The 11,462-nt window shown below is 37.4% G+C and overlaps 2 protein-coding genes across 6 annotated transcripts in view; one reads left to right on the top strand and one right to left on the bottom strand.

Moving 5' to 3' along the window:
* Nucleotides 1–531: 531 nt before the first annotated feature.
* Nucleotides 532–11,462, bottom strand: part of LOC111875093 (brain protein I3) — a 20,887-nt gene continuing 9,956 nt past the window's right edge. Inside the window, exons 2-5 of one of the 5 annotated variants that reach the window (XM_023871152.2) lie at nt 5,787–5,872; nt 4,118–4,220; nt 3,437–3,603; nt 532–1,566 (exon numbers count right to left, since the gene is read on the bottom strand). In XM_023871152.2, coding sequence (XP_023726920.1) covers nt 1,435–1,566; nt 3,437–3,603; nt 4,118–4,172 — 354 coding nt within the window. In that variant the 5' untranslated portion in view covers nt 4,173–4,220; nt 5,787–5,872 and the 3' untranslated portion in view covers nt 532–1,434. Of the gene's footprint in view, nt 1,567–3,436; nt 3,604–4,117; nt 4,448–5,786; nt 5,873–11,462 lie in introns of those variants that run through there. The other 4 variants (XM_023871155.2, XM_023871151.2, XM_023871154.2 and 1 more) reach the window with 4 other exon arrangements.
* The window catches only part of LOC111875092, an 11,437-nt gene continuing 4,515 nt past the window's right edge, over nt 4,541–11,462 (top strand). Inside the window, exons 1-2 of the mRNA XM_023871149.2 lie at nt 4,541–4,712; nt 8,489–8,582. Of these exons, the coding sequence (XP_023726917.1) occupies nt 4,620–4,712; nt 8,489–8,582 (187 nt within the window). The 5' untranslated portion in view covers nt 4,541–4,619. The remainder of the gene's footprint in view (nt 4,713–8,488; nt 8,583–11,462) is intronic.

Raw genomic sequence — 11,462 nt, 5'->3', positions numbered from 1 at the left:
CTAATCAATCTCCTTCCACGCCAATCGATACCTGTTTCCTTTAGGATCTGCATTAATTTGGTCCAATTTACACGGTCAAATGCCTTCTGCCAGTCTATAAAGCAAGCACACAGTTCTTCATCTATCTCCAAAGTTCATTCTGCCATAATTCTCATCATCTCAATTGCATCCCTGGTTCCTTTTCCTCTTCCATATCCAAACTGATCCTCTCCAAGTATATCCTGTATTTTCCTTTCGATTCTTCTTTTAAGTATCTTTGCTATTATCTTTGCTGTATGTGCAATAAGGCTTATTGTGCGATGGTCGCTGCATTTTGTAGCTTTTGTCTTTTTCTTTAAGGCAATCATTGTCACTTCTGTAAAGTCCTTGGGCCACTCCCCAGTTTCATATATGGTGTTTATTAGTTTTCCATTTATGTTGACAATAATTTCCTTTTTTGCAAAATAAATAAAAATTCTTAATCTACACATATTTCACAACATTAGTTATGCCATAAGCGCATCATGCCAAGCTGAACCAAAATTAAATCACTTCATTATGAAATAAGTTTATTCACCAAGTGATATTCTCATTAGTACACCCAACAATATTTGTTTTATATAATATCTTAATATCAATATCTTCAACATTATTATATAACTTATTCCAGGAAACATAAAACATTTAAATACATCATAATATGTTTCTATAACTTCATTGCCTAAAAGACATTTCTGATGCTAAACAAAAACAACTCAGCAAAAATACATTTAACTTATCCATTACTGTGCAATGGAGAAAAATGTTAACCCACTGTTGAAGAGGTCTGAGCATCATGAATTTCATGTGCAGATTATTTTATTTGTATTCCTGCAAGAGTGATTAATTTTTCCATAGAGAGGACTGTTGATGATATGCCTTAACAATTAATTTCTATTGGAAATATGTGTTGATATTATTCTCCATTTTTTGTGGCTGTGAATAAAAATGAAAAAGGGAACACTTTTCTCATTTCTATAAAAAATATATCAGAAAGTGATGAATGTTGAGATACAGGTCAAATATATCATATATGCATAAGTTATATTTGTGGTAGTGCATCAACAATGAACAAGCATAGAGTTTCAATCTGCACAGAGTAAAATTAGAACTGAAGCTATTTTAAGGAGCAGAGGAAGAATTAACTGTACGTGTCTACCTATATTTATCAACAGGTCCGATAAGATATAATTTACTCCATGGTTAATAGAACAGCTGCTTTAAACATCAAGAACAGTTTTTTGCATGTTCCTTGAAGATACCTGCGTCTCCTAGCTTCTTTCTGTTCCTTAATCTATCACAGATGTAGCCACTTAATCAGGCAATAGTAACACAGTATTCCAACACGTGACTTCTTATGACCAACTTATGAATGTAAAGATGTTACTGTTAAGCCTCATTTGACCTTGCAAGTAATTAGCCAAAGTATGCCCCACAGTTGGAACACCGTCTGTTCTTCAGAGCTAGGCAGCACAGAATTCCAAGAGGAAAAAAGAAAATTGCGCAAAATATTCCAAGACAAGTAAAATCATCTTCTAGGACGCCCACCTATAACACAGAAAATTCTGGATAGTCACACTGGTACTAGAACAATGACTCGTTTAAATACAGTGTCCAGCTACTAAGGTTCTGACATATTTCCCGCATTTATTGATCTTCTATCTTTAATTGCAACAACAAAGTGAAAACATTCTATTTATAATATTTGAACATACACGTACTTTCTTGTCCCTCCAAGAAAGTCAGATTTATATGAATCATGTTATACTATTCCTAGTGTGAAGGACCAGGATGAACCAAGTCAAACTCAAATTTGGCGACAGGTTAAATTGCAATGGTATGAACAAAAACGCCATGATTTTACTTTGCAAGCGAACTATACCGAACTAGCAACTGCCGCTTGTCGGCGAAGTTACTGCCAACTTTTGCGGATAGAGGGTGTCACATGGTCAGCACAACAGATCCCAATAGCTCCTCATTTATCCTCACAAGGATGAGTGGACCCCATTCCAGACTCCCTACTTCTCAGAAAATCTGATAACACCAGGAATCGAACCCGGGACATATGGATCTGTAGCCAGGAACTCTGACCACTAGACCATAGAGGCGGTAAAACTGCAATGGTATACTTTCTTTCATCTTACAGTATGTTTGTTCTTTGTGCATAAATATAATAGACATTTTGTGAGAAACTGCAAAAGAGGGTGTGAACTTAATGGGTGCTAGAGAGCCCTAAGTACACAGTTACTATTTATTATAAATTTTCTCCCACTGTTAATAAAATCAGCCACTCAGCACAATCCTGAGCTAGTTCAGTCCTGTTCACACCCTATTTAAAAAATATTAATGTATGTTTATAACAGATATTTACACTTTACAGGGGCATGCAGTAGTATAGTTGGTTGAGGCACTATGCTGCAAGTCAAAAGGTCGTTGGTTTGAGTCCCAATGAGGTGGATTTCTTTCGATTTACCTAATCCTTCCAGCCACACTATGGCCCTGGGGTTGACTCAGCCTCTAACAGAAATGAGTACCAGGAATCTGCCTAGGGGGTAAAGGGCGGCTGGCGCGTAAGGCTTACAAACTTACCGCCACAGGTGCGCTGATTGTCTAGAAAATGTGGGAACCTCAACATCTCACAACCCTATGGGCCTCCATGGTCTGTTCCAGGGATACCTTTACTTTTTTTCTTTTTATTTACACTTTACAATTAAAAGATCCTCCATAAACTCTGACAAAAAAAAATAATCCTATGCTGGCACAGTGTGTGCTGCCATTCTTCACTTTCCAAACAATGGAGTAGGACTGATCAAAATATTTCAGATATAAACAAATGAGATTGAGAATCCCGTGATCTGGTTACTGTTTGCTGATGAGCTTTTACACAAAAATCCGAGTCTCATACAAATATGATTATAATGCAGAGTGCCCAGTCACCATTTCATTTTGTGTGAGGCACCCATGAATTGCGTACAGACCAGCATATGAAATGGTACAACAGAATGGCCTGAACATATTATTTTATCACACCTTCATATCTTTTGGGGTCAGTACATGGGTAGATCTTATATATCTACAATACAGCAACCACCTACATGTTCCTCGTTTGCTAACATGGTGTTTTATTGTACTTACAGAATTTACTGACATGGGAAAGTAAGCTTTATGAGTTTCACTTGAACTCTTTGTTTTTCTTGATATTAAATATCTGTACACTTCAAGAAATCCAAATTTGTTACTCAGACCAGCAGCAGCAGTGGTAGTGGTGTGTCATAAATGTAACAAAGAACACCTCTGAGAAAATTCTGATGGGAGATGCCATCATATTCGTATGGGTCCATTCACATATGGTCATCATACTGTAGATATTCTAGTACTTGTTTATTACCTACATACTGTACAATAAAGCTGAACTAACCCTGCATGCTGGACAAGCACCAACTATGATGATTTCTTGTGGATGGACTGTAATTGTTGTGGTACCATATGTAGGAGCATAGCCTGTTTGTGAAGGTGCTAAAGGCCCTTGATATGGCTGATAACCCGGTGGGAACTGACCAAGTCCACTGGCACTTTGTGGATAACCTAAAACAGTTAGTACACTGCCATCTTGTACAATATATTTAGTGGTTAAGTTCATGTTTATGAATACTAATTTTTATGTTGTTAATGTGATGAATAATATACATTAACATGATGAGTATATTAATCAGAGCAATGGAAACATCAATATCTGCTTCTGTGCTAGAGATAAGAAGTTTAAACAGCAACCTTTATGTAGGATATAAGGTTCACACAATAGCGACCATAAGGAGTGGGATCTAACACCATATGGTCCAGTACGTCACTGACGTTTCAGAGGACCATCTTGAGTTCTGAACAGTATGCCCCAAGCAACTGCTTCTACAGTGTTACTTGCAGGACTTACTCTGTTCCTGAAGATGGAGGCAGTACGATCCTCCGAAACGTCGGTGAACTTTACGGAACTACATGAAGCCACATCTCAGGAAACATTACCCTTCAATAACCTCCATATTTGTGAATTTGCATACTGGTGATCACGGATCCATATTGTACATAAGCATAATGTTCACTCTACCTGGAGCTTGTTGAGAGTAGGGAGGCGGTTTATCATATTCTGGTGGAAGTGCCATCCTTAATATATTTCCTTGACCAGGTATTGCAGTAACTTATGTTCTTGCCTGCAAGTGAAAATGTAGCATTTATCATTAACTGTTATTGCTGGATATCATAATTCATTTAAATTAATCACAAACACAAACTCGTACTGCTAACAGCCCTTCTGCACACAATTGAATTCAGAGGAAATAATAATCTTATGATGGGAGTGCATGCGAACCACTAGCGTATCTAGAACATCTAGAACTCATTGATAAAGAAAACAGGCAAGACTCGACAACTGTCAAATCTATGCCATCTAGTAGCAAATATTGCAAGTGTCATACACATGGACACATTTTCTGAGTTGGTGACATATTGGTATACCTGATTCCTCTTAGGCTCTGATGCATTTTCATCCCTGATTCGACCAAGCGGAAGCTCAGTGCACGCAGTGTTACAAGCGGTGTAAGAGTGGGAAGATGGAAACTGATGAGAATAATGCAGAATGTGCAAATAATCATGATACAAGTAATGAGACCAAACAGGAACCAGAAAGTGCGAGTAACATTCGTGTAAGTTTTCATTATTCTTCTCCAACTACAACTCGTATGAAACTAATGATTCATGCATGGTAACAGAAATCCTACGATTGAACTTAACTTCGTTGCAGGAAAGTTAGTCGGTTTCGGAAACGGCTAGACTTTAATGCTGCAAGAAGGAGCATGTTACAGGAAAACAAAATAAAGTATGTATGCATTTTAGGCAAAACTGTCTCAACCTCGGAATCTTAACGAGAAACACACGGAAAAGAAAATACGTTGAGAATGAAGGCTCACCTTACTTGAACTTTGTTTCTACAAGGTTTTAGTAACGTTTATTGCACTAATGGATGCCAAGTCATTTTAAATGGCATTACGTTCTTGAATATATGAATGTAATGACGCTGTTATAAAATTTGTCGCAACCGGTTTGCTTACGAATCCAGATGCAGTCATATGTTAGTGGCTTCTGTTGCCGCGAATAAGTGTTTATGTGCCTGAATATACAAATCTAACAGGAATTCAACGGGCTTCCATAGTTTTAGTTACATGACCGCATGTACTCATTCCACTATTACGGCTTTGCAGCCATCATGTCACATATTCCTGTTAATTTGGTTTATTGGAGAATAGTAGATTTGAAGATTCTTTATGTTAGATCTCACCTCTCCACCATAACTGTTAGAGAATAAATCTCAAAATGGCTCATGAGAAATTTGTTACTAGTTTAAAAGAATAAATGTTCTATTGAAGCATCCTGTGTGTATGCTTCAAATATTTAGCTACATATCTGTCTTTCACTACCTAATGTTTCAAGTGACATTCTGAAACTATCTGGCAATTAAAGCACTGTACCAGTTTATATTGCATGGACGTACCTGTTGATAGTCACTACTGAAACATATGGTTTTAATGTGAGTGGTTAAATAAAAAATGCACAGCTTCCAAATGTTGCTAAAAGCGTTGCATAGTGGAGGATGGAAAAACAGCCAAGTGAAAGCATTAAAACTGTATACAAACATTACAGCTTTCAAGTGAATGCAACAAACTATGTAGCTTAATGTAGGCGTGCTGTTCGCTCTGTTGTTGGGTAATGATGCTATTTACCTGTTGGCTCTATTGCCAGTGTTTTGGGTAACCTTGCTGTCTCTTAGACATCAGCAGTGCATTCAATTTCTGCAGGGTGTTGTTTTCTGAAAACCAGACCAACAGGGTCTTTGAGGTGCCATGAAAGCCAAAAATTGTCTAGTGCAGATGATTAAGCTACATAATTACAACATATTGTTCATCAAAGTATCCTAGGTTCTGTTCCTGAAGCTTTGAAAGTGAAGATATGTGGAATCACTTCATTCTTTCAACAGTTTGATAAGAGTTAGCATTGACAGAGAGAGCTGAGACTTTGATAACTTTTTCATAATATGTAGATAATTTTCATTTTGAAAACCTGCAACTGTTCTGAATTCATTTGCATGCCTTGTAATGATGACTTTTAGAAGTATGTAACAGAATGTGCACAAGAGTCCCACCCTTGCTCACCCCTCACTCACACACACAAACACATGCAAAGTTACAGTTCTGCAGGAAGACCTTGAACATGTAGACTCATGAAAGTGTGAATTTCATCTACAGTGCACACATGGTAAACATTCTCGCAGTTTACATACAGAATACTGGCGAAGGAATTTCTTGTACCAGTGTCATTGATAGCTTTGCAGTTTTTAAACCAATAGATAGGTCCATCATATTAGTCAGAATTCATCATATCCAAACACAGCCAATCAACAACTGTAATAGCTACTCATCATATTCACTGTTAAACTAATGGAAAAGTTACTATTTTACAAGTATCCTCTGATGATTGTTCACGGTTTATGAAATAAGTGTTCAGCATTTCATGCTGTGCTTGGTATTTCTGCTGGAAGGTCTTAAATGCCAACATGCTGACTGTAAAAGAGAGCTATGGTGTTTGAGAATGGGGATTAATTCTTTGAATTTGTGAAAGATTGTAATATTGCTGTCATGTAGATTTTACATTTGAGGAACAGTACTGAACTTCTTTTGGTACAGTCTGTGGACTGTGGTGAGAGAAGATAAAAGCATAATGTAAGCAACTATACAAACACTTCACTCAAACATGCTTCACCCCACTGTTGCCACATCAGGTACTGCTCATGTCCCCATGTCACTATGAGAATCATATTCATAATTCATAATTTATTTACATCCATAAAATGTTACACAAGTATAATTGGGCAAGTCAGTTTAAACAGTCTAAAACACTACAACTCAACAACTCTCTAAAATGTACAAAATTATACGCAAGACTAAGAACAGTACCATCATTCATCCCCCTGCTGAAGCCAGCAACCACAGATGACAACCCCCAACAATCCAATATAAAGCAACACATACGCTTATACCATCTATACATCCACACCACATAAGAACAAATCTGAGCCAGCAAACTACCATCCATCATCCAACTCCTGCAGAGAATAAAAACAGTTTTGCAATAAATAATTTTTTAAACTTTAAAATTTATGTATATTAATTCCCATGTTAATGACACTTATTTTCCAATGAACAGTGTTGCATGTTTGTACATAGAATTCCTGTTTTCCTTTAGTGTTATACTTGTGAATGTCAGAATAATAAGTCGTGTAGATCTTGTTCTTTAAATGTGGGATAAGATCTCATACATATATATATATATATATATTGTCACGTGTTGGGTATGGCACGCAACAAATAACTATGCGTGGGTCTCGGATTCAGTGAATCTTTATTGGACGCTTCACTTATACACTTACGAGTACAATTATTATCCACTGCTTCACTGTTATAATTACTTCTTGTACCACTGATCTCGGCTGCTATATTTTGAATGTCTTCTGTAGCGGCTATTCCAAGACTTACTTCTGTATCTCTCAGCATCTGCCCTGAGACTGTCTGGCGAATGCATTCAATCCCTTTTTATACCCTCGGCCGCTGCTATGCAAATGAACCCTCTGTTATAACCGTGGAAACGCTGCTTTGTTGATTCTGCGATTCCTATGCAACGACCCACTGTTATTGCGTTGTCTCCGTGGGAACGCTCCGTGTATTCGTTGTAACCATGGAGATTCGACGCAATGGCTAACTGTTGTTGCGTTACTATGGAAGTGTCTTTTCCAAACACGTTACTATATATATATATATATATACACACTTCTACAGGACACCCTGTTTTTCACTCATTTAATGAGCCTTAGACCTTTTTCTTTTTGTAATTTAATGACACTATTATTGTTATTTACTTCCCTCCAAAAATAATACCAGATTTCAGTATAGATTCAAATTTAGTAAAATAAACATTTCTTAGTGCTGGTAAACTTACTGAGTCTCATTTGGATTTAATCAAATAAAGAGCTTTGTTTAATTTTGGCAAAGATATTGTATATGAGTGTCCCAGCTTAAGTTATCTGTGATATAAATACCTAAAAACTTTAAATTTGATTAGTAAGTTATGTACAAAAATACTTGATGCATAAATCAACAGAATCATTACAGAGAAGGAAACTAAACCAACCTCACTGGAAGTATATGCCTGATTCAAGGTGTTGCAAGATAAGCAGCCTCCCCTTTTTCAAACACTATTGTCCTGTGATCCAAAGATATTACTGTAATTGGTAACTTTACCCAAAGATTGCAAAGCCAGAGTGGTGAAGAGGCAGCAGGAGGAGGATAAAACTAGTAAAACAAATGAAGGGATTTGCCTGCCTGTTCATAATTAAAAAATACCAGTATCAGATTTCTTTTTCTGTTTATAGAGCAAAGAAGAAGTTGTTGGGATTCAAGAGGGATTCCAAGCTAAGATATTTGCTTTAGAACTGTTGGGTCCATGTGTGTATGGAGCTATGGAAGGTATGCTTCACTGTGTTTGACAGTTTTCAAGTATATTCCTTTCTAATATGAGACAGTACTTACCGTATTTACGCATGTATAGGCCGCGTGCGTGTATAGGCCGCAGCACAATTTTCAGACAGAAATTATAGAAAAAATAATTTTCTTGGAATATTATTTCAGGAGTATTACACCCTCTATTACTAATTATGAATATAATTTTTTTAAATGAAGTGTGATTTCGAATATAAGCCGCACCCCAGTTTTCCTCTTGAATTTTTGGCAAAAAATGTGCGGCCTATACATGCATAAATACGGTATGTTTATCGTAGCACACTTTCATTATTTTATAAATAAGAGCAACTTAATATCATGTTCATGTGTCTTGTAACACTGTAGATATTTTAAAAATATGAAGTTTTTACTGAGGTCATATTTTTGTAAAATGTAAACAGCAACGTGTTTTATAAAATCTGCATTTACCTTTTGGTTCGTTGCCGATAGCTAATGAGACATTTGTGTTAGATGTGTGAAATTTTATGTAGAGATTGTCATAAACATATCTACAGATTATGCATGAAAATATCTTTTCATGCGTAAGATTTGAGGCTTTCACGGCGGTGACTATGAAGAAAGCAGTCTTCTGGGATTTGGCACCGTGTATATGTGGTGTTAACCGACGTTTCGGAGGAACGTATCGCCTCCATCTTCAGGGTAGAAGGAAAAATATAAGAAATCCGCAAGCGAAGAGACCGTGAGAACCGGTACAAGCAGACTGGTGTTGGAAATATACACAGCTATGTGAGAGCAGTGAAGGAAGGAGGAAAGGCAAGTTTACAAGTGAAATCAGTGGAGTGGGAGGGGAGGGAGAAAGGAGCGTTGACAGAAGCAGGGTTTTATGTTGGGGGAGAGAAAGGCAAGGTTAAAGGATGGGCAGATAGGCCGCTCGGTGGACATGAGTTTGAAGGAACATCAGCGGTACATCCATCTCGAACATCCGGACAAGTCGGCTGTACCTGAACACAGCATCNCCTTCCCCCCTTCCTTCACTGCTCTCACATAGCTGTGTATATTTCCAACACCAGTCTGCTTTTACCGGTTCTCACGGTCTCTTCGCTTGCGGATTTCTTATATTTTTCCTTCTACCCTGAAGATGGAGGCGATACGTTCCTCCGAAACGTCGGTTAACACCACATATACACGGTGCCAAATCCCAGAAGACTGCTTTCTTCATCTTTTCATGTGTTCGAGATTCTGTGTGTAGGTTTAGTGTGGTACTTTGAAGTTTTGATAAACATATACGATGGGGTACCCAAAAGAAACCGAAGTATTTTTTTTGTGGGCAGATCTTTTGTAGTACCGCGTTTTGCCGCTATGAGCGCATAGAGATAACATTCCTGAGTCGATAAGCCGACTACCGTTGTTTCAGAAGGTAAAGACTAGTTTTGGCAGAGTTTATAGTGACATCTGTTTTGTGTGATCGTCGTTTTTGCAATGGCTGATTTTCATGAACAGCATGCGGCGGTGAAATTCTGCTTTTTGCTCGGGAAAAGTGGAACAGAAACTCTTGAAATGTTAAAAACGGCGTACAAGGACGATGCTATGGGGAAAACTCAAGTGTTTGAGTGGTTTTCCTAAGAAGCCGAAACCAAAGAGAGTGCGCATGCAAAGGAATCTAGTAAAGACACTGCTAACTGTTATCTTCGATTCCAAAGGAATCATTCACAAGGAATTTCTGCCAGAAGGTCAAACAGTGAATTCTGATTATTATCTCAGAGTCCTCAATCGTTTGTGGGCGAGAATTCTTCGAATTCGACCTGAATATTGAGAGCAAGGTTCCTGATCGCTCCTCCACGACAATGCCCCACCCCACAAATCGAAGATTGTGGGAGATTCTTTGGCCAGAAAAGGAATCACAGTCCTTGATCATCCTCTATATTTGCCAGATTTGGCTCCAGCAGATTTCTGGTTGTTCCCAAAAGTTAAGTTGGCAATGAAAGGAGACTATCATGATACCATCCAGAACATCCCAAGGGAATCTACCACAGTTTTAAATGCGATTCCACAAAAGGAGTACAGTGACTTTTCAGAAACTTTTCAATCGATTCCAGCTATGTATTGATTCAGAAGAAGACTATTTTAAATAAAAAGAGTGAAATTTTGAAAATAATTCATGTCTTGTATTTTTAATGAACACATTCCTAATAGAACCTGGACACACTATGTAGATTCTGTAAATCTGTAGATGGATTATTGAATGTATAATTGTGATGCCATTATGGATGTAAATGAGCTCTTACATGTGTTGTATCAATCATTTCACAAACTTTGTTACAATTCAGTATGACAGATTTTTCCTAAAAGTTGTTCGGTTTGATTTTCTGCCACATTAATCCATTACAGAGCCTTTTGTACTTAGGCCACAAATGGATTTTGTAGACAGGCTGCATATGAGCTTAATAGACTGTGAAGTATGCATTCAGAATTCTTTGTTTGGTGTTATGGATACACCCTTTCCAGTCTTGTCATTACATATACAGTAGAACTTGGTTATAACGTCATCAAAGGGACCTAAAAATAGTGTCGTTATAAACGAATGTCGTTGTAACCGAAATGGGCACTTCCACAGTAGCCTTATGTTAGTCACGTAAAAATCTACCAAAGACCGAGTTAAAATGTTGCATTTTTTTAGTGAAATACGTAGTTAAGTACAGACTAACGTAACATTAACGTGGAATTGCCCAAATGTGTAATATCAAAGACATATTACAGCGCTTTTCACTGACAATACACACCGCACTAATACTGTATATTAAAGGTAGGCCTACTCACCAAATTACAGTAGATTACATCAATTGTTGTGCCTTACTGTACCTAGATACGAGTACAGTAATCAGTTAT

The sequence above is a fragment of the Cryptotermes secundus genome, unplaced genomic scaffold, assembly GCF_002891405.2.
Source record: "Cryptotermes secundus unplaced genomic scaffold, Csec_1.0 scaffold2798, whole genome shotgun sequence".
NCBI lineage: Eukaryota > Metazoa > Arthropoda > Insecta > Blattodea > Kalotermitidae > Cryptotermes > Cryptotermes secundus.
The sequence above is the reverse complement of the archived record's forward strand: the minus strand, read 5'-3'. Positions and strand labels throughout refer to the sequence as shown.